Consider the following 24,391-nt stretch of genomic DNA (forward strand, 5'->3'; position numbering starts at 1 on the left):
TCTCTCTCTCTCTCTCTCTCTCTCTCTCTCTCTCTCTCTCTCTCTCTCTCTCTCTCTCTCTCTCTCTCTCTCTCCATGTTGTTTATGTGAACAAGATAATATTGAAATATATCCTAACACATCTCTCTCCCTCTCTCTCCCCATGTGTGGTGTGGCGTGGCAGCCCCGGTGTTTCCTGACCTCCCTGGGGGTGTGTGACCTCGTGAAGGGGCTGGTGGTGGTGCCGGTGAGCGTGTATCCCAGCCTGTACCACTGCTGGCCCTACCCCAGGGTGCTGTGTGCCGGCCAGGCGGTGCTCGTGCCCCTCCTCCACCACCAGGCGGCCATCACCCTCTCCCTCCTCGCCCTCGACCGCTACTGGTGCCTCCTGCATCCCACCCAGTACAACAGCCACGTCTCCAGGCCGGTCAGTACCGCTCAGATGCTGGTGAGTCCCTTCCCATGCCCGTCAGTACCTCACCATGATAGTCAGTACCTCACTAGGACAGTCAGTACCTCCCGAGAATGATTAGAAGCCTCTCCCCAGGCCCGTCAGTACCTCCTAAGGATAGTCAGTACCTCTCCAGGACAGTCAGTACCTCACCAGGACAGTCAGTACCTCCCCAGGCCCGTTAGTACCTCCCCAGGCCCGTCAGTACCTCACCAGGTCCTTCAGTACTTCCCCAGGCCCGATAGTACCTCCCCAGGCCCGTCAGTACCTCACCAGGCCCTTCAGTACTTCCCCAGGCCCGTTAGTACCTCCCCAGGCCCGTCAGTACCTCCCAAGGATAGTCAGTACCTCTCCAGGAGAGTCAGTAACCCCCTCACCCCCCCCCCCCACACACACACTCCTAGGCCGGACTGTACGTAGATCCTCATTTTCTGAGATTACGTGAGAGTCAGCGTCACACTGCGAGTGAAATGCACGGTAGACTGCACCTCGCTCTTCTCTCTTCCAGCAGATCCAAACCCATTAAGCCCTGTAACTCGGCTCTTATAATCCCCGGTACCATCTTTCATGCTCTCTCTCTCTCTCTCTCTCTCTCTCTCTCTCTCTCTCTCTCTCTCTCTCTCTCTCTCTCTCTCCTCTGGACCTTCTCTATTAACTCTTGTTGTGTCAGTCTGCAGGTGCGCTGACCAAACCTGAGAAGCTTTGGCCTCATGTAGGACGCGATTCACTTCGTTATTTCGTCATTCATTTAACTCGAAAAAGCTATACTGATAATTGCGAGCAGACGGTCGGCGGTTTCCTAAACTGTCTTCCTGGTTACCCATTGTATCAAACCAACCCCATACGGATGGATGAACAGCTGAGTTGACTGTGGACCGACTGCCGCAACTAAGGATTCGAACCGATTCACTCAACCTTGGGCGGCCTGTGAATTCAGCTAACCGCTACACCAACAGTGGCGTTTGTCGAGGTTCCCTTGTAAGTGGACGTGGTGTGTGTTCGTCCCTGTGTAAGTAACCCCTGAGGTAACGTAACAACTGGTGGTCTGCGTCACAGCGGATGGAAGAACAGATTCTCTCTTTTTTAACCTGTAATAAAGACGGAACACGCGACCATAAGGTGGGATGATCTCCCTTACGACAGTGCAGAGCCTGGCTGAGCAAGACAGAGCGAGTGTGTCGCCAGGTGTGTACAGCTGTCACACGAAGGAATTCAAATGACTGCCACTAATTTTCTGGTTTACAAATACAGCTAGATATATACCGGATGCCAGATTTAGATACAAAAAAAAAGAAAGTCTAATTACAAATGTATTTTAACGAACAATTTTCTTTGATTAAGGCAATAAATGTGTTGTTTGATGCGTATGCATATTGATAAACAATGCAGCCACTGTACCATAGTATTAGGAAGTGCATGCTTGGTATGTGCTGTTTATATATATATATATATATATATATATATGACAGGTTGTGCACTGGGAGGGGAGTGGCTGTGGGAAGGATGGAAGCAGGAGAGAGGGAGGAAAAGAGAGAGAGAGAGAGAGAGAGAGAGAGAGAGAGAGAGAGAGAGGTGGTGTGTCAAGGAAGAGAGAATGCTAAAGGGAGGGTTGTGGCAGCTGGGAGAGAGTGTGTGTGTGTGTGTATGTATGCTCTGAGGACAGTTGAAGCGGGTAACAGGGAGAGCGGGGCTGGGAGAGGGTAGAACTGTGAGAGGAGGCTTGGCTGATGGAGAGAGTCAGTCCTCCCTCCCTCCTCTTCGTACCACCATCAACCTTCAATGTCTCTCTGTGTTCTGTTGCCTCTCTCTCTCTCTCTCTCTCTCTCTCTCTCTCTCTCTCTCTCTCTCTCTCTCTCTCTCTCTCTCTCTCTCTGTGAATGATCTGTCTCTCAACCCTACCCCATTTCTCCTCCTCACCTCCTCACACTCGCTCTCTCCCTCTCCAGTGCAACGTTTCAGTATGGGAGACTTGGTTCAATTCAACACTGCTACAGCTCAGTTCCTTCTTCCCCCACCCTCTTGTACCTTTATTTATCACTCGTTTTCCCTCTGTTCGGTTGTCACAACACCACAGTGTCACCCTGTGATCGTGGGAACCCATAACCGTATCCTCTGCTCTGTCCTGGAAACCCCACATCATCAACGTCACCAAGTATGCTTCCCCAAAAGCTGAGGTTGTTGTTGTATAGATGTTGTGATTACGTCACTGGTTATCACATGTTTTATATATATATATAAAGAGGGGCAAGTATGAAGTCTGTTGGGGATGAGAGAGCTTGGGAAGTGAGTCAGTTGTTGTTCGCTGATGATACAGCGCTGGTGGCTGATTCATGTGAGAAACTGCAGAAGCTGGTGACTGAGTTTGGTAAAGTGTGTGGAAGAAGAAAGTTAAGAGTAAATGTGAATAAGAGCAAGGTTATTAGGTACAGTAGGGTTGAGGGTAAAGTCAATTGGGAGGTGAGTTTGAATGGAGAAAAACTGGAGGAAGTGAAGTGTTTTAGATATCTGGGAGTGGATCTGGCAGCGGATGGAACCATGGAAGCGGAAGTGGATCATAGGGTGGGGGAGGGGGCGAAAATTCTGGGGGCCTTGAAGAATGTGTGGAAGTCGAGAACATTATCTCGGAAAGCAAAAATGGGTATGTTTGAAGGAATAGTGGTTCCAACAATGTTGTATGGTTGCGAGGCGTGGGCTATGGATAGAGTTGTGCGCAGGAGGATGGATGTGCTGGAAATGAGATGTTTGAGGACAATGTGTGGTGTGAGGTGGTTTGATCGAGTGAGTAACGTAAGGGTATCAGAGATGTGTGGAAATAAAAAGAGTGTGGTTGAGAGAGCAGAAGAGGGTGTTTTGAAGTGGTTTGGGCACATGGAGAGGATGAGTGAGGAAAGATTGACCAAGAGGATATATGTGTCGGAGGTGGAGGGAGCAAGGAGAAGAGGGAGACCAAATTGGAGGTGGAAAGATGGAGTGAAAAAGATTTTGTGTGATCGGGGCCTGAACATGCAGGAGGGTGAAAGGAGGGCAAGGAATAGAGTGAATTGGAGCGATGTGGTATACCGGGGTTGACGTGCTGTCAGTGGATTAAAGCAAGGCATGTGAAGCGTCTGGGGTAAACCATGGAAAGCTGTGTAGGTATGTATATTTGCGTGTGTGGACGTGTGTATATACATGTGTATGGGGGGGGGGGGGGTTGGGCCATTTCTTTCGTCTGTTTCCTTGCGCTACCTCGCAAACGCGGGAGACAGCGACAAAGTATAAAAAAAAATATATATATATATATATATATATATATATATATATATATATATATATATATATATATATATATATTGGAAAAGATCACAAATTTTGCGCGTGATCAAGATATTCCCATGAGTCCACAGGGGAAATGAAACACGTAAAGTTCCCAAGTGCACTTTCGTGTAATAATCACATCATCAGGGGAGACACAAGAGAGAAATATAACAGTCAGTTGATATACATGGAAGAGACGAAGCTAGGACGCCATTTGGTAAACATTGATATTTTTATATTTATATATACAAGGATGAATTTATTGTCTTTCTTCTCTCTAGTATGGAGGGCTGCTAGCACATTAGCGGTGGCTCATCCTCCCTCATAACCCAGATCGGAATCAAAATCCTTCCATCTCATTAATTCTCCTGGTATTAGAACCTTCCTCTCCTCTTACCATCCCTCTCTGTACGTCGCGGTGGTGCCTGGGGTTAAGGAGGGATTGGGGTTTGGCGCAGCTGCAGCCTGGTGGTTGGAGGATAACTAGGGATGGGGTTTGGCACAGCTGCAACATGGTAGTTGCCTCTTTCGCTGAGACTATCACCATTCCATGAAAGAAAAAATAAATGGATTCGTCCCATATCTTCTTCTTCTTCTTCTTCTTCTTCTTCTTCTTCTTCTTCTTCTTCTTCTTCTTCTCTTCCTCCTCCACCACCACACCATAATACATAACTTACCATAGTAAACGTGAGGTCGATTTCTTTATTGGTTAGGTCAGGCTCCAGTTATCGACCGAGGAGGAGGGTGGGATGAGGGTGGGGTGCGGAGGGTGTCAGCAACCCTGGGTTGTGGCGGCTGCGGCTGACCTCGAGGTAAGACGGGATGATCCACTCGCTGGCCGGCCGTCAAGTACTGCAGCAGCCAAGTGGCGGTGGTAATCACCTCGCTCGAAATGTTTCAGAGACCAGTCTCAACTGAAAACGGGAGACTTCGCTATATATATATATATATATATATATATATATATATATATATATATATATATATATATATATATATATATATATATATATATATATATCACATGTTTACCAAATGGCGTCCTAGCTTCGTCTCTTCGATGTATATCAACTAACTTATATTTCTCTCTTGTGTCTCCCCTGATGATGTGATTATTACACGAAAGTGCACTTGGGAACTTATATATATATATATATATATATATATATATATATATATATATATATATATATATATATATATATATATATATATATATATATATATATATATATATATATATATATTCGGATGAATGTGACAGCTTGTTCACTATTAATTTTTTTGTGGTATAAGTTTTCTATATCCAGGATAACGCAAGACTGTGCTTTACACGTCTCGTATGGTTAAAAACTTCACTTCCTTTAGTAACTTTTCTTCTGCATTGTACACAAGGCATCTCTACCAGTCTTAGTGCACGCTTTCTCGAGATCCACAAATGCCACATGCAGATCCTCCTGTTTCTCTTGAAGTATTTCTCTCGCACAATCTTCAAAGCAGACACCTAGTTCACACATCCTCTGCCACTCCTGAAAACACATTGTTCCTCCTCAGCCTGACGTTCTGTACAAGCCACCACCTCCCACCGTCTCAGTCACCACCCTCCCATACAACGTACCAGGTACACTTGATATACTTATACGTCTGGAATTCGAACATTCGCCTTTGTTCTCCTTGCCTTTATACAGTGCTTCTGTAAAGGCGCTCCGCCAGTCCTCGGGCTCCTCACTATGTATGATCCATACATACAATGAAATCCCTGATTAACTAAACAACACAGTCACTCCCTCCTCTCTTAGGAAATTCAAATGCAATACCATCCACACCAGCCGCCTTGCCACACTTCCTAAAAGGAAGTGTGGCAAGGCTTTCACCACCTCTTCTCTTTTCACCAAATCGCTTGCCATACTTCCATTTGCCACATTGCATGTCACACACTTCATCCGCATGTGTAATCAACTAGCATTATTCAGTCACTGTTCCTCTGTAACCCATCACACAGGCCTGATTTTCCATCTCGCTTATTTCACAACTTTTTACCCATATACGTCATTATTTTCATCCTGAACCCTCCCTATAAACTCGCACTTGCCTCCGCAAAGAAATTATCAGATATTCATTCGCTTGCTCCCCCGCTTTGCACGTTCACATCCAACAACCTCTCCTTCTGCACTTTGGTCAATCAGCACATCTGCTTACGTTTGCACTCTTTTTTTTTGCCTTAATCATGTATTCCCAGTGACCAATTCCACTCGTGGCACTCAGCTCGATAAGTTTGGCCCCATTCTTGATCACATGGGCGACCTCACGTCCCCAAAATATATATATACCTTCAGTCGCCCCACATCTCCCGCTTTCGCATTTGGACCTTCAGACAGTTTCCTCATCACTCCCGAAGCACTCACTCATTACCTCCCTAATAGGGAGACACCCTTTCATCTCCAGTCCAACTTCACTTGCAGGGTTATGAGCGCAAACTGCCACCTCTCTCTCTCTCTCTCTCTCTCTCTCTCTCTCTCTCTCTCTCTCTCTCTCTCTCTATCTATCTATCTATCTATCTATCTATCTTCTATCTATCTATCTAGCTAGCTATCTATCCATTTATCTCTCGTAACTTGCCTTTCTTTCTAAATCCACTGCATTCATAACATCTCACCCCTTCCCACACCTCCTTCTTCTTCATCAGAAGCACCTCCTCTTCTCTCACTCCTCCTCATCTCACTGATCCCAGGCTTAACCTCCATTCCCCAGCCCACCTCCCATCCATCATGGCATTCCCGCACCATTCCTTCCCTTCTCCTTCGACTTCGTTTCATTCCGAGGGGTGGGATCGAGGGTTGGGGGGGTAGGTAAGGGAAAGATAGAAGAAGGAGGGGGAGAAAGATGTGGTGGGGAGGGACGAAAGGTTGTCGGGTCAGTGAGCCAGTAAAGAGGAAAGAAGAGAAAGAACAAGGAAGAAATTGAGGATGAGAGAGAGAGAGAGAGAGAGAGAGAGAGAGAGAGAGAGAGAGAGAGAGAGAGAAGAGAGAGGCGAGAGTAGATCAAGATCGAGTGAAAATGAGAAAACGGACAAAGAGAAAGAGAGAGAGTGTGTGTGAAGGGAGTGGGTGGGTGGGAGGTAGTGAGAGGCACGGCTGATGAGGTCGATATTTAATTACAAATCTTTTTTTTTGGATAAATATATCCGTCAATACTGGTTTACTTGCCTGTCTTATACCAGGAAGCTGTCTTGTACCACGCCACTGTCTTGTACCACACCACTGTCTTGTACCACACTACTGTCTTGCATCACACCACTGTCTTATACCAGGAAGCTGTCTTGCACCACACCACTGTCTTGCATCACACCACTGTCTTATACCAGGAAGCTGTCTTGCACCACACCACTGTCTTGCACCACACCACTGTCTTGTATACCACACCACTGTCTTGCATCACACCACTGTCTTGTACCACGCCACTGTCTTGTATACCACACCATTGTCTTGTATACCACACCACTGTCATGCTTCACAACATCAACTTTTACCACACGAATGTTTTATATACTGCTTTGTACCACCTCACGAATGTCTTGTACCACCACACACGAGTGATTGTACACTGTCTTGTACCCCCAACACGAGTGTTGGAGCTCTGAAATTTCTAGAGAAGATACAAACAGACTGAAGGGAGGCCTCGTGAAATGTTTAAACCATGTCGTTGAAGGAATACAAGGCACCGAGAGCGTAAAAGAGACAGATGTCCCCATCTTTAAGAATGGAGATGGGGAAGTAACGCTGGATGGCAGACCGGCCTTCTGATGAGTATGGTTTGCTATATACTGCAAGGGATAATCAGAGAGAAAAACTCAGTATATAGTTACTTGTAAAAGGGAAACCACCTATCCAACAGACAATACGCGTTCAAAAATCCCTTCCATAACAACCCTCTTCGGCTTTTTTGATCCGAGACTGAGCTCCAGTTAGACAATGAGAGGATGTCTATATATCTAGACTGTCAAAGAAAGTGACACTGTGCCACACGGGTTGGTAAAGAAGCTGGGTACCTTCAGCCAAGAATATGGGGGAAAGACCCCCTTGGGTGAGTAGAAAAAAAACACCTAATTGGAAGGGGATGAATGACTCATGTCGGACGAGTTCTCGAAATTGGTTCAAGTCGTCATTGGTGTGCAGCAGGACTCTGCCCTGGGACCATTGCTCTTCTCGATTGATGTGAATTACTTGCCAGAAGAACTGTTGTGCCTGGATGTGTTTGCTGATGATGCCGAACTGTTGTGCCTGGATGTGTTTGCTGATGATGCCGAACTGTTGTGCCTGGATGTGTTTGCTGATGATGCCGAGGTCGTGCGTGGTGAGAAGTGACGGGGATGCCATCAGCTTACAAAGGCGATCTGGGAAAGAGGGAAAGTTGGCCTGGCTCAGAGTGCCGGACAGTTGTGTCAGTTGCCCAGCCTGGCTCTGGTCGGCCGGGCCGTCGTGCCGGAGGGCCCAGCCTGGCCCTGGGTGGCCGTCGTGCCGGAGGGCCCAGCCTGGCCCTGGCTGGGCCGTCGTGCCGGAGGGCCCAGCCTGGCCCAGGGTGGCCGTCGTGCCGCAGGGCCCAGCCTGGCCCTGGCTGGGCCGTCGTGCCGGAGGGGCCCAGCCGACAATGTATCTTTGTATACTGTTGATGGTGAGTAATTACTGTTGGATTGTTATTGTGGGCGAGGGAGGGAGAGAGGCTTATTGAACGTAATGGTTTGGTAGGAGAGAGAGAGAGAGAGAGAGAGAGAGAGAGAGAGAGAGAGAGAGAGAGAGAGAGAGAGAGAGAGAGAGGTGGGGCTGGTGTTGAAGGTAAGGGAGAGAGTGAGAGTATAGTTACGTGCGTAGAGGACGGGAGGAGAGAGAGAGAGGCAGGAGGAGAGGGGTGGAGTACCTACCCATTTACGACGAGATCTTGCCCTTATTCTGGACTAACGCGTAGCGCTCACCGCAGGAAGATGTAGAGTTAAGAATAACAAGTAGTGGAAGCTGCATGTCACATGTTTGGTGACATGCAGCAACCCACGCGTGGCTTAGCAACCTGGGCCAAGGAAGTAGGCTGAGTAACCTGGGCCAAGGAAGTAGGCTGAGCAACCTGGGCCAAGGAAGTAGGCTGAGCAACCTGGGCCAAGGAAGTAGGCTGAGTAACCTGGGCCAAGGAAGTAGGCTGAGCAACCTGGGCCAAGGAAGTAGGCTGAGTAATCTGGGCCAGGGAAGTACGCTGAGCAACCTGGGCCAAGGAAGTAGGCTGAGTAACCTGGGCCAAGGAAGTAGGCTGAGCAACCTGGGCCAAGGAAGTAGGCTGAGCAACCTGGGCCAAGGAAGTAGGCTGAGCAACCTGGGCCAAGGAAGTAGGCTGAGCAACCTGGGCCAAGGAAGTAGGCTGAGCAACCTGGGCCAAGGAAGTAGGCTGAGTAATCTGGGCCAGGGAAGTACGCTGAGCAACCTGGGCCAAGGAAGTAGGCTGAGCAACCTGGGCCAAGGAAGTACGCTGAGCAACCTGGGCCAAGGAAGTAGGCTGAGCAACCTGGGCCAAGGAAGTAGGCTGAGCAACCTGGGCCAAGGAAGTAGGCTGAGCAACCTGGGCCAAGGAAGTAGGCTGAGCAACCTGGGCCAAGGAAGTAGGCTGAGCAACCTGGGCCAAGGAAGTAGGCTGATCAACCTGGGCCAAGGAAGTAGAGTGGAATGAAGCTTTGAAGTCAGGTATAGCTAGCTATTCCGGCCATTCCATTCGTGAACGAGCGTTATAGAGAATGGACCACAGAAATAATGATAGAGTCTTCACATGAAACGCGAACAAATTGTCAGAATAAACACGATTATAAACGCCATCTGTTTGTTGTGAAATAAGAGTTTTAAAGACTTTCCCCAAAATTTCTAAAAACTTTTCCAAATATTCCTGAAATTTTTTCTACATGCCTTTTTAATTGCCCCTTTTCTTGTTACACGTTTGCTGACAAACAAGAATATTTTACATATAGATGATAGATATGTTGATGTATCTGGTAATTCCATGAAGAAAGTTTCTTCACCTTCCTCTAACTGTATCCAGTAGCTTTCCTATCTTGTGTAATGTCCTTGCCAGATAAGGATAGCACACATACCAGTACATGACGATACCCATGAGAATATATCAAAACTATTCGTCCTATGTTTCAAAATGGAAAGCACTGCAAGTGTACTGATAATTTTTTGTTCATTCTCGATTTAATTACGTACTGTAATAATATCTAAAATAGTCACTCTCTTGGTTGTGTTTTGAGTATATATATATATATATATATATATATATATATATATATATATATATATATATATATAACATGTACTGCAGGTGTGTGTGGTGGTTGTGCTGGTGTCTTGGCTGGCGTGTATGGGACTCCACGCTGCCGTCTACCTACCCACGCCACACTTCTACTTCAACCACATCTCCAGCCACTCCTGCGAGCCTTACCACACCCTGAACGCTAAGATGATCATGGTCGCATGTGCCGTCTACTTCCCAACCACCATGGTATGTGTGTGTGTGTGTGTGTGTGTGTGTGTATTTGTATGTTCCCGCGCCATAGTGAGTCTGTGTGCGTTTAATTTTCCATCCCCTTGGTATATACTCTGTACGTCTCTACCATGTACTGTGCTACAGTGTACTTAACTTGTATTACTTCAGTGTACTGCATTACTAGTACCACACTGTCTTTTCCTTGTTATTACTTAACCATGTGCTTGATTAGTACTTCCCAATGGTGTACGTCTCCACTGTTTTGTTCCAGCTGTACACTTCCCTTATGTTACTCAACCATAGAATTTGCTACTGGTACGTTCCTACCATGTACTTCCCCAGTGTTATGTAGCCACTATACACCTCCCTACGGCTACTTACCCATAGATATCTTTCCTTCATTGTTAATTCCTTTCTAAATACTTTCCTATCATTTGCTTCTGTGCTCTTAGTCCCCGAGTACTTCCCAACCGAGTACTTAACCTGTACTTCCCTCTTATGTATTTCTTTATAGACTTCCTTGAGCAAGTGCAATGCTATGTATTGTTCGCATCCATTATATACTTCCCTTCCGAGTACTATACCATGTATTGTTCACATTTTTTTCCCCGCCGGCAGTTGAGCCGGAGGGAGAGGTGGGTGGGGGACGTGCCATCTGCTTTGCTCTCCTGTTTCTACCTCTACATTTATATTCTTTTAATGGATAACCCCCTTATGGACCACCAGGCTGATGGTCTCCTGTTATTATTCCTTCCCATTTACTTACTACTATTTTCATCGGCACCCTTTAGTGCAGTACTTCCCCATGTACTTCCCTACCGTGTATTTCACATGTACTTCATATGTACATACGTCCGTACTACCAGTAATGTCATGTACATGTCCGGGGTTGTTGGTATCCCTGAGTTAACTCACGTGATCATGTGTACCTGCAGGTGACCATGTACTGCTATGGTACCGTCTTCCACATGGCGCGGACCACGTCCCTTCAGCGTCTGGTCTGTGCCACCGTCACCACCCCAGAGATATTGGGCGGAGCTCTCATGGAGAAGGTGGGTGTCACGGGTGGAGAGCAGGTGTATGTTGCACAGGTGGAGAACATCTGGGATCCCATAGGTAGACACGTTTGTCACAAAACACATTGTCGTGTTAAGATGGTATATATATATATATATATATATATATATATATATATATATATATATATATATATAGATAGATAGATAGATAGATAGATATAGATAGATAGATAGATATATAGATATATAAGGTGATTAAAGCGTTGGTCGTATGCAGGCAGTGACGTCGGCCCGTCAGGAGAGCATGAGGAGCTGCCGCGTGATGGCGGTGGTGTCGCTCTCCTTCATCATCACCATCACACCTTGGACGCTGAGGCAGATCATCGCCGCCTGCACCAACTCCAGGGTCAGTCACTCAGTCTCTCGTCACCCAACCCACCCGTCCCGCCCTACTCTTATGGCTACCCGTAACAATACTGCTCCCTTGAGCTAGGGAGAATGAATGAGCTTTGTATATGTGGTTTTGTTTAGCCTGTTTTACCGAAATGGTGTGTATATGAGTGATTGCACTTGATCGGCTGTTTTCAAGGTTATTTCAGGGACCGGTAAAACTCTCTCTCTCTCTCTCTCTCTCTCTCTCTCTCTGGATTATAGTCTAAAGCGATGATTGGGTAAGACAGGAAAGCTGTCTCACTCAGTTGTCCTGGGACACCATCTTGCTCATCAAATCATTATGCAACGTTGCTGCTATCTTGAGCCTTCTTGTCATAGCTAATTATTTACTCCCTCTGTCTCAGCTTGATATTGGACTTATTGACTTTTCCTACAGAAGACTAGTTTCAATTATCGAGAAACTGATATTATTTTGAAGGGAGAAAGAAAATAAAGATCCTGAATTTGAACTGAGTTCTTGGCTTGTCAAACATACCTTCATTTTTTTCCTTTACTCCATTAACACATAATTACAGCTCTGAAGTCTACTATCACTCACGAGGAGTTTGTATAGATGTGTGTAAGGCAGCGGATTCCTATGCTTGGTTGGTGATGTGGTTGAATGATAGTGTTGTGGTTGAATGATAGATGTGTTGTTGATTTTGTGTAGCACTGCTTAATTCTGTCCTGCAATAATCTCTGTCGTGTCCAGTTGTGACTCGTGTTCTCTCTGGCAGTGACTGATGTTATGTCGACCAGTCACTGGTGTTCATTGCCAGTAGGCTTGTCATTAGTGGAGTTGGTCCATTACGAATTAGTTTTGTGCCCAGTATTGACAAGTTAGTTTCCAGTAGTGATCAGTCTTTTTGTCCAGAAGCAGGGAGTGTTGTGTCTCCAGAAGTGAATATAAATCTATGTGACAGACTTGCTCGGCCTACCATAAGCAGTCTGGAAGAGTGCGGCTGCTTGAGTATGGCCGGTCATCTGCTTCTTGGGGCAGTCAAGGAAGGACTACGAGTTGTTCCTGAGGGTGAGTGACGATGCGTCCAGCAGGACCATAGCAACTATACTCAGGCGTATTGGTGGGCATATGTTTGGCATGACAGATGTTCCATGTTACAGATCCCTGGTGGGCTGGACTATGGGGTATGGGTAGTGAGTGTCTCTGGAGGCGTGGTGGTCATCATCATCTACTGGCTGCTGTCGGCGTCACTGCGGCGGGCCACCGAGGAGGCTCTCCACAACAGAGTGAGTAGTACCCGAACTGATGGATGGTCGCACGGGTAGGCTAAGATATTGTTGGTACGCCCAACCACAGGGTACGTGCTACCGTGATGTATTTGTTACTCAGCGTGTTAGAAGGGTATTGGTGAATCATGTATTGTAAAAGATATTTCTAGTGCATCATATTTTGTTACCGAGGGAGTATATATGAAGATGAGCATGGAAAGAAGCCAGCTAGTTCTGTTGGGGCTAAACTAGAATGTCAGGAGCGCAGTCAATGCAGCAGTTGCATTCACATAGACGACTGCCTTGACTGCCTGGTTATATCACAAGATCAGTTAGTGTAATGTAGCTGAGAATAATCAGCATTTTTCTCCGAGAGGAACTGCTTTTCGTATCGACGTAAGGAAGAATCTGCCGATGATTTCCCTGACGAGCTGTGAGTACGTTTCCAGTATTTGTCATTTTCAGAGAGGTCAGGTTTGTTTGTGAAATGCTATATGACAACATGGGACTATTTGCATGTACTTCAACACACATGTACTTCAACAAAAAGAGCCTGCAGCTCTGAGAGAATTTCTTTTTTACTTGAATATATATATATATATATATATATATATATATATATATATATATATATATATATATATATATATATATATATATATGGCAGATATAGGGTGTTTTGGTCGAGGTGGTGTGCAAAGTGAGAGGGTTAGGGAAAATGAGTTGGTAAACAGAGAAGAGGTAGTAAAAGCTTTGCGGAAGATGAAAGCCGGCAAGGCAGCAGGTTTGGATGGTATTGCAGTGGAATTTATTAAGAAAGGGGGTGACTGTATTGTTGACTGGTTGGTAAGGTTATTTAATTTATGTATGACTCATGGTGAGGTGCCTGAGGATTGGCGGAATGCGTGCATAGTGCCATTGTACAAAGGCAAAGGGGATAAGAGTGAGTGCTCAAATTACAGAGGTATAAGTTTGTTGAGTATTCCTGGTAAATTATATGGGAGGGTATTGATTGAGAGGGTGAAGGCATGTACAGAGCATCAGATTGGGGAAGAGCAGTGCGGTTTCAGAAGTGGTAGAGGATGTGTGGATCAGGTGTTTGCTTTGAAGAATGTATGTGAGAAATACTTAGAAAAGCAAATGGATTTGTATGTAGCATTTATGGATCTGGAGAAGGCATATGATAGAGTTGATAGAGATGCTCTGTGGAAGGTATTAAGAATATATGGTGTGGGAGGCAAGTTGTTAGAAGCAGTGAAAAGTTTTTATCGAGGATGTAAGGCATGTGTACGTGTAGGAAGAGAGGAAAGTGATTGGTTCTCAGTGAATGTAGGTTTGCGGCAGGGGTGTGTGATGTCTCCATGGTTGTTTAATTTGTTTATGGATGGGGTTGTAAGGGAGGTAAATGCAAGAGTCCTGGAAAGAGGGGCAAGTATGAAGTCTGTTGGGGATGAGAGAGCTTGGGAAGTGAGTCAGTTGTTGTTCGCTGATGATACAGCGCTGGTGGCTGATTCATGTGAGAAACTGCAGAAGCTGGTGACTGAGTTTGGTAAAGTGTGTGGAAGAAGAAAGTTGAGAGTAAATGTGAATAAGAGCAAGGTTATTAGGTACAGTAGGGGTGAGGGTCAAGTCAATTGGGAGGTGAGTTTGAATGGAGAAAAACTGGAGGAAGTGAAGTGTTTTAGATATCTGGGAGTGGATCTGTCAGCGGATGGAACCATGGAAGCGGAAGTGGATCATAGGGTGGGGGAGGGGGCGAAAATTTTGGGAGCCTTGAAAAATGTGTGGAAGTCGAGAACATTATCTCGGAAAGCAAAAATGGGTATGTTTGAGGGAATAGTGGTTCCAACAATGTTGTATGGTTGCGAGGCGTGGGCTATGGATAGAGATGTGCGCAGGAGGATGGATGTGCTGGAAATGAGATGTTTGAGGACAATGTGTGGTGTGAGGTGGTTTGATCGAGTAAGTAACGTAAGGGTAAGAGAGATGTGTGGAAATAAAATGAGCGTGGTTGAGAGAGCAGAAGAGGGTGTTTTGAAATGGTTTGGGCACATGGAGAGAATGAGTGAGGAGAGATTGACCAAGAGGATATATGTGTCGGAGGTGGAGGGAACGAGGAGAAGAGGGAGACCAAATTGGAGGTGGAAAGATGGAGTGAAAAAGATTTTGTGTGATCGGGGCCTGAACATGCAGGAGGGTGAAAGGAGGGCAAGAAATAGAGTGAATTGGAGTCATGTGGTATACAGGGGTTGACGTGCTGTCAGTGGTTTGAAGCAAGGCATGTGAAGCGTCTGGGGTAAACCATGGAAAGCTGTGTAGGTATGTATATTTGCGTGTGTGGACGTGTGTATGTACATGTGTATGGGGGGGGGTTGGGCCATTTCTTTCGTCTGTTTCCTTGCGCTACCTCGCAAACGCGGGAGACAGCGACAAAGTATAAAAAAAAAAAAAAAAAAAAAAAAAAAAAATATATATATATATATATATATATATATATATATATATATATATATATATATATATGTATGTATGTATACATTTGTTTTCGAAATTTCACGCTTGTTTGATCGATACTCCCAGAATAGAATGTTTCATTTAACGTAACATACATTTGCCTGACTTGGGTGTTCACCTCCGTCAATAGATTTATTAACAAGATAGTGTAGTGTGACTGTGATGCTGTTAGTAGCTATGTGTGGTGGAGACCAGTTGCTTTAAGTAAAGTTGAATCATAGGGTTTATGATGTTCTTAATGGGTGGAACAGTACAGCTGCAGCCTGCTGCCTCATTAAGGGATTGATGGGATTAGCAATACAACTGCAGACTTCATCATCATCTAGGTAATGATGGGTGGAACTGTGCAGCTGTAACCTGCTGCATCATCCGGGTATTGATGGATTGAGCAGTACAGCTGCAGACTGCTGCATCTGAGCATCATTCGGGTATTGATGGGTGGAACAGCACAGCTACAACCAGCTGCATCATCCGGGTATTGATGGGCTGAGCAGTACAACGGCAGACTGGAACATCATTTCGTTATTAATAGGTGGAACAGTACAGCTGAAACCTTCAGCATCCAATTATTAATAAGTGGAACAGTACAGTTGCAGCCTGGTGCTTCATCCGGGAAGTGATGGGTGGAACAGTGCAGTTGTAACCTGCTGTATCATCTGTCATCAGGGTATTGACAGGTTGAGTAGTATAGGTGGAGACTGCTGCACATCTGGGTATTTTTAGGTGGAACGGGACAGTTGCATCCTGTTGCATCATCCAGGTATTGATTGGTGGAATAGCACCTCTGCAGCCTGCTGCATCATCCAGATATTGATCGGTGAAACAGTAAAGCTGTAATCTGCTGCATCATTCAGGAGTTGATGAGTGAAGCAGTACACTTAAAGTCTGCTGGATCATTCAGGTATTGATGGGTGGCACAGTGTGACTGTAACCTGCTGCATCATCCAGATATTTTCTATTATGGATTGAAGTTTTATCCTTTTATACAGGGAGCAAAGGATGTATATCAAAGGAGCCTTTTCCAAATGGGTTCAGGTGACCAGTTGAGTACCATAGGGTTCAGTTATAGGACCATTACTCCTCTTGATCCATGTTAATTGCTTGAAGGTGTGAATTCTTACCTGAATATGTTTGCAGATGATACAAAGGTCATGAGTGAAGTGAGGAGGATTGTATCAGCGTACGAGGAGGCCAAAACGAACTCGAAAGTTGGTATGAAAAATGGTTGATGAAATTTAGTCCCAGCAAATGTAATGACAATGGGACAAAACAAAAGACGGCCTCAGTATGATTATTATCTTGCAGGAAATAAGCTACAGGATTCTGTTTGTGAGAAGAACTTGGGAGTTGACCATCCCTAATCTGCCACTAGAGTCCCTTACTAGGAGAATAGTGAAGGAGGCAAACTGTCTGCTAGCAAGTACCTGGGTAGCTTTCAAGGGTATGGATGGGAAGATATGAAGTAAACTATTCATATCATAGATATGGCCAAAGCTGGAATATTGTTCTCAGGTTTGGTCACCTCACCTAAAGAAGCAGAAAGAGCTCATAGAGAAGGCCCAAAGGAGGGCAACAAAAGTGGTATGTAGCAGAATTAAGAGAGTTACAAAGAAAGGCTGAATGCCTTACCCCCTTGGAAGAGAGGAGTGAGGGCTAATCACAACCATTAAGTTTTTAATGATGTGGACAGTAAAAAGTTCTTCAATTCATGTAAGGATAGAGCAGCTAGAGGACACAGCATAGAATTAAGTAAGGAACTTGTTAATGTATATACTCTTATAGTATAAGAATGGTGGATGAATGGAACAATGACTAAGGACTTGGTTAATGCAGACAGCATACATAATTGATAATAGAGAATGTTGAAGAGATTGTGCCCAGTTAGTGTAAAACTCTTTACATTAGATAGTTAATTATTATAATTTGTAAAGATTATAAGAAATATTTCTTGTTTAAAATTTATGTACATTTGCACCTCTACACAAGTGGCTGATGTTTTTTTCAGAGTCGGTTTCCAAATATGCTGTTGCCTCACATTGTGTGAAGCTGTATGCCAACTGCTGAAAGCTGCTGCTGTGTAATGTTGCCTTTTTGCGTGTCCTTCATAAATTGCCCACCAGAGTTAACTGTTTGGGCTAGTCTGAGTAATGATCACCATGAGTAACAGCTAGATTGGGGCTTGTCTTGAGTAAGAGTTTGTGTAAGACAACATTAATGCATTGCCTTTTTCCTCTCCTCAGTTGTGTTGTGGAAATGTGTACTATGATGACACAGATGACATCAGCCTGGCCGAGGTGCCCCAGTTTGGTGGTGGCCATTGTTCAGGTGTCACTCGGCAGGAGAGTGTGAGGCATGCTGGCACTTGCCCTGCTGCAGCCCCTAGGTCAGCCCCACTAAGCTGCAGCACCACACCGCGACACCTAGCCAATGGCAGGTTACCTGCCGCACCTATGAACAATGCTGTATGTGACTTGGAGGCTGTTGGGGAGAAATACTGGGGAGAGGTAAGACATCTTTGCCAGGGTCATGTACAACCTTTTGGTGTGATCTGTCAGTATTTGTAGCTGATCACTGAGTAAACATTCTGTGGAAGAGGGGCAGATACCACAGTGGGATTTGTATGAATACATTACTGGTGTTTCTCCAGAAACTATAAGACTGTCAATTGTAATTTTGTATTGTCAAATTATAGAATTAAGACTGTCAATTGTAATTTTGTATTGTCAAATTATAAAATCAGCATAACTCATTCTTATGATATATTATCATTGAAAACTTCTCTTTTTGGACACAAGCAAGGTGTATTGGCCAGATGACATCCAACCTCATGTTTTAAAGAAGTTTGCTTCTGAACTTTTGTCTGTTCTGCTTTTGTTTGAAAACCATATTATTTCCTTCTTAAAATCATGCATTGGTACAACCCATCTCAAAGAATGGTGACCATTCTAACCCTTCTGCCTGTCATGCTGTGCTTTGATTTCAACTGTTCCCAAAGTCTTTGAATCCCTCCACAATTCCTATTTTCTTAAACATCTTGGATCTCACAATTTTCTCTCTTGTCATCAGAATGGCTTTTGCAAGGCAAGATCCAGTGGTAATATCTTTTCATCTATTGCTATTGCCTGGTCTTCATCTTTGAGAGACTTTGGAGAATGTGGTGTTATAACCATTGATGTAGTAAAAATTTTTGACAGAAAGTGGCATCAAGGTATCATCTCTAAACTTGTGCAATGTCAGAACTTCTTTTCACTTAATTGATGTATGTTATTATTTCTTGTTGGCTAGTTTTTCTTTTTATAAGCTAGAGCCTTTCAATTACTCATGTAGGTTTTTTGGCCAGATAAAGCTTGTTGATAGGGCTTCTCATCAACTTTTCAGTATTCCTTACTGAATGGATTATGAAACCAAGAATTTTTTGATAATGTAAATATCAGAAAAGCATCAAAAAAATTTGAATCATGGAAGGTTAGATGTGTAAATTGCTTGATTATGAATCAGGGATTGGACTGACTTTAATGCTGTACTTCATAACACTTAGGCTTGCCTACCCATAAACCAAATTTCCTGCTGTGCAGAAACACAACCACTTGTGCTCACATTCAACCACAAAGACACTTTCACAGAATTGTAGATGAACATTGGTAAATATTTTTTACTCACAAGTTTGGTGGTCATACGTCCTTTACAATGTATCTTCAAATGTTATCTAATGTATTTTTATTATATGGCCATTAGCCACCTCTAATTATGCCTGCAATCCCCAGATATTGGAACGCACAGTATCTTCCTCATCACTACATAATCTACAAAGAATCTACCGTAATGGGTCCACTGTGCCCCCAGACTTGCGTATGGTCAGTACTTCCACTATGGTACCAGATGGACGTGCCATTCAGACCCAAGTCTGGCATCCCTGAACATTTTGAACACCATCACCACTTATACCACTTCTAATAATTATAAGGAAAGATTCATTTCATCATAAGTGAAAGACACTTGAATAATATTGTTTCATGAGTACATACAATGATATTTGTTTTTATAGACATAATAAAGTGACATTTTAAGAAAATACAAATGAAGAAATTTGATGCTTACACACAGGCTATTTATATTTATTTTCATCACCACAAAAGTTGTGAGCATTTTGAAAAATATGGACCCAAAGATAAGATGTGATGCTTTAATGAATGATTATGTTGCAGCTTTTTGTATTATAAATGAATGATTTTTTCTGAGAGGACCATTCAAAGCTTATAAGCTAGATAGAAATAAATAAAAGTAAATTTATCAGTATACCAAATTCATTTTATATTATGAATTAATACCTTTTGTTAAAGTGATAAACAGACTGAAAAAGAAGTATAAACTGAAACATGAATAGAGAATTACTGCTTTATCTGTTTATGTTGTACCATGTTTTATACATTTGATACAGCTTAAAGAAAATCATGTACAATGCTTGTGCACCATTTTGTACTACAGATAGACTGAAACAGTTAATATTCCATCCAAAACAGTGAACTTTTCAGAACAATCATTAAAGAACTTTTGGCACTATTTTACTTGTTAATATTTATTAATTCATTTATGATGATAGATTTACTTTAGAGCAAATATAGCAGTTTTTGAGTCAGTGATATCTCTAAGAATTATTTAACCATTTAGGACAATATTTTGACTAGACCAGTTATAGCTAGCTAGTGCTATTATTTGAACACAGTGCAGCATACTGCCACTGAAAATAGTACAGTATATCTACTCTTTGACCTATTTAGTATCTCCCTTCTACCAATTGGACATTCTGGGCAGGACTTAATTTATCTCATTCATAATTTCAGAATGTACCACTAAGTTTATTGGGAGATTCTAGTTCTATGTCAACCAATTAACTACTGTGAATTCACTCCCTCATTATGTAGGACTAGTGATGTTCCATATACATTTTCTGACATATGCTATGTTCACATTGATGCATTTACTAAGTTTTCCTAATGATCTCTCAAGTGTCTTTCAAATGTTTTCATGGTATAGCATGTCTCATCTGTGAACTGTGTTATTTGTTTGAGATATAAATTCGGACTCAAATTCATGCAATAGATTTGTTTGTTTTAAAGTTTTTGCCATGTCATTTAATGTGAATAATTTTTTGGCTAATTTTAGGCTTTTCATATATAAATGCATGTACATTATAATATGCTTGTTCTGTGATGTGCATATACATCATAGAATTTATGTACATAAAATTTTGTACACTAATTTGCACAAACATTGCAATATAATGTACATTATCAATATAATATCCATGTTCACTGTACTATGAACTGGAGTTTGAACAAGATACACAGCAACTTTTATCTTACCACAAGAAAAATTTGCAAAATACATGATTACAAGATTTGCTTGTGTATTTAGTTCAAAACTCATGTAGGTTTTTTAAGATGAAAATTTTTTATGTGCATAGTTCAGTGCTGAACTGTCAGTATTAGGGATTACTGTATGACAATCCATCAAGTTCACGCTGCAGTTAAAAACTGTCCTTATGATATGTTTATTTTTATCTCTCAAATATATACAATGATTACTATATACAGCGTTGAAATGCTGGTAAGACATATAATTGAGGTATGTCAAAAAGTTTATTCATAAAGACAAGAATGCAAGGTAGTAAATAATGGAGCTGCTGTATAGTATGCTCATATTAGCAGCATGCTGCTGGGTGTGTCTAATACCCACCAAAAATATTTATGGCTGTAGTAATTTTCACAGTTTCATCACTGATTTGAAAGTAATACTGAGAACTTGATTTATTAATCAAACATATGGGAAGAAGAGTAAGTGATTTTCAGTGAAGGTGGGTCTGCATCAAGGATGTGTGATGTCATTGTGGTTGTTTAATCTGTTTATGGACAGGATGGTGAGGGAAGAAAATGCCAGAGTCCAAGAGCACGGGATAGGCCAATGGTGTGATGAGGACGATGGAGTATGGATGGTAAATTGTTTTAAAAGTTAAACTGACTGGTGAAGACCTGGAGGAAGTGGAGTGCTTCAGATACCTGAGAGTGGGCTCAACATGAGATGGAGCCATGGGGTCTGAAGTGAGTCATATGGTGTGTTAGTGGGTTAAAGGTTTTGGATACATTGAGGAAAGTGTGGAAGGAGAGGTGAGTGTTAGGAAAAAGATGGGCATGTTTGAGGGTACAGTGATCCCATCAGTATTATGTGAGAGTGAGCTCTAGACCCTTAATACAAAAGAATGGAAGAGAGTAAACATGTTAGAAATGAAATAACTGAGGATGGTATGTCTTGTAAGGCTAGTAGATCTTGCAAGAAATAAAATTGTTAGAGAGTAGTATGGCAATAAGCACAGAATGAGGATGAGAACTGACTATGATGTGCTGAAATGGTTAGGTCCTAACCCTAAGGAGAGATTGAGTGAGGAAGGACTAGCTAAGAGGAGGGAGAAAGATAAAGGGGAAGACTAAGGAGGAAAGTAAAGGATGGAGTGAAAGAGGCATTGTTTTAACTGGGCCTGAATGTTCTAGAAGGTAAGAGGCATTCATGAAATAGAATTGATTGTATCAGTGTTTTGTATGGAGAGCGATGAGCTATTATTAGGCTGAACCCTGGTCTTATGATGCTAACAGGGTAGGCCATGGAATAGTCTGTGGTTCTTGGCTATGGATAGGTGGACTCTCGTTTTGGTGAATTATATATGACAGGTGGAGTGTATGCATGCACTTGAGGTCATTTTTCATCTGTTGTTGATTCCTGATAAAATAGATTGGGTTAACTTACTGATATTAGCATTAATGTCTATGGAAATATTTAGTTTTTATTTAGATTACAGAAGAATGGGAAAGTTATGAAAATTTATGTGTGAGCTAAAGTAGCTTTGTTAATACTGAAACTGTAGGAAATGTTTTATTAATGTTTTTATAGACCTATTATCTGAAAGTAGTGTGAAGAACAATAAATAAATATCTGAAGGTGTGTATATTATACCTTGAGCAGTGATTGGAGTGGTTGTAGGAAGATCATAAATCTCTTTTCATTTAGGATGAAGAAAGTATATGATATGTATTAATTCAAAGTAGATATCATATCTAATTTTCTGCATGACAATTTCCTGATGTTTGTATTTCCAAGTGTGCACATGCTCGTGGTAATACTGTTCATAGCAAAATCCTGTTGACCTAAGATTTTATATCTGTACAGCAAGATGCTTATTACCAGCTGCAAAATGATCTGTATATGTAGTAACAGTAATGAACCTCTGAGTGAAGTACAGCAAACCACACTTTATAGAACCAGCTTTTTTACTTGAGGGCATATGCAGATAATAAGACACTTGTCATAAATATATTTAATCAGAATCAACCTAGATTTATGACACTATGTATATGTTCCTTCTGGTTCTTTGTCTTACTCATTTGAGACACCTGTCAAAGTTGTTAACAAAGGAATCAACCTAGAGTTATAAAACCTAATGTATATTTTCTTTGTCATTCTTCACCCTACTCATTCTCTTGTTATTCCACAGGCCAGTTCCAGAGAGGAGTAATGAATAAACCCGCAGATTTATGCTCAAGCATATACTTGTCCCAACTGTACCCACAGAAACATACACCACAGTGGTTCCAGTGTAAGCAACTAGGACACTGTAAATCTGCTTGACCATATCCACAACCCATAAGTGCTGTTGCACAACCCCAACCACAGTTCCCTCAGAAATACTGTTCCTTCCATAGACCTAACCCACATAACACAGAGGTTTGTGATCAGCTTCAAACTTGCTCCAGTCAAAGGAAACCTACAAAAAAGGAATACTAGTGCAGAGGCTTGCTACTTTCTCACAGCCTATTCAAGTAATCTACCCAACAGCCTCACAACCTATTCAACTAATCTACCCAACAGCCCCATGAAAAGTTCCCAACAAGCTTCAAAGTCCACTAATGTAGCAGTAGGATCCACAACAGACAGCTAAGTTTTTTAAGTACTGTATAGCAAATTCCTATAAGGTGTTAGAAGAGGAGTTTGCAAATAATGAGCAGAACTTAACTATTTGTGGGTGAACAAGACCATTATTTTTAGCAGAATTCAGTGGAAAGTCTATGAAAGTCTTTTCAGATACTGGAGCAGAATTTTTTTACGAATACTGGTAGGCAGCCAATGACCCAGGTGGTATTTTGCGTGTTCTACCCCCCCTGGTTATCGGAGGGATAGTGACAGCTGCATAGTAAGCCATCATTTCATTGGGTGTCAGGTTACACTCCTCTGACCCAGGTAGCTGTGTTTTCTTTCTGTCTCGCCTACAAGTGGATTACTGTCATTCTGTCTGCTAGCATACAGTCTTTCCATGTCGTGCATAACGCTTGAAAACACTTAACTCACACAGCTCATTCCTTATGACTAGATTTTCCTACTGTGAGCACTGTGCTAGTCCTGCTTTTTGGCAGATTGCTAGGAGCATTAGAGAGAATTAGTAGACAAGAGCTTTAGATAGAAACATTTGGTAGATGTAGTAGGTAGGAACATCTGGTAGGGTCATTAGGTAGAAGGTGTCTGTATGAACATTAGGTAGAAGCCTTTGCAAACACTGTGCTAGAGCTGCCTTCTGCCAGTGGCCTGTTAGGATGAGGCATTAAGGCTAAGAAGCAGCACTGGAGTTCACTAGTTATGGAAACTTTATTGCTGTGGCCATCCCCTTGAGGGAGTTCTAGATGGGAACAGGTGTAGAGATGTGGACATAGAGTGTATTAAAAGATTGCCTAAGATATCCGTATGAGAATATGATTTATGGAATTGTAAAGAAATTGGGTCCCTGGACAGTTTTAAGGATTTTAGTTGTTTTTAATGATTTCTACTCTTGAGAGCTGAATGTTTGTATGCCCTTACAATTCTGCCCCACGTAATACTCAGTAAGCTTCTGTCTCACATAAGTGCTATT

At 42.8% G+C, this 24,391-nt stretch overlaps 1 protein-coding gene across 6 annotated transcripts in view; it reads left to right on the top strand.

Moving 5' to 3' along the window:
- The window catches only part of LOC139754973 (trace amine-associated receptor 8c), a 50,089-nt gene extending 27,662 nt beyond the window's left edge, over nt 1-22,427 (top strand). For 4 of the 6 annotated variants that reach the window (XM_071672822.1, XM_071672833.1, XM_071672848.1 and 1 more), the window contains exons 3-9: nt 164-427; nt 10,082-10,261; nt 11,182-11,298; nt 11,543-11,671; nt 12,820-12,945; nt 17,682-17,945; nt 19,206-22,427. In XM_071672822.1, coding sequence (XP_071528923.1) covers nt 164-427; nt 10,082-10,261; nt 11,182-11,298; nt 11,543-11,671; nt 12,820-12,945; nt 17,682-17,945; nt 19,206-19,358 — 1,233 coding nt within the window. In that variant the 3' untranslated portion in view covers nt 19,359-22,427. The remainder of the gene's footprint in view (nt 1-163; nt 428-10,081; nt 10,262-11,181; nt 11,299-11,542; nt 11,672-12,819; nt 12,946-17,681; nt 17,946-19,205) is intronic. The other 2 variants (XM_071672858.1, XM_071672867.1) reach the window with 2 other exon arrangements.
- Nucleotides 22,428-24,391: the final 1,964 nt, after the last annotated feature.

This window comes from Panulirus ornatus, chromosome 2 (genome assembly GCF_036320965.1).
Source record: "Panulirus ornatus isolate Po-2019 chromosome 2, ASM3632096v1, whole genome shotgun sequence".
In the NCBI taxonomy this organism is placed as follows: Eukaryota; Metazoa; Arthropoda; class Malacostraca; order Decapoda; family Palinuridae; genus Panulirus; species Panulirus ornatus.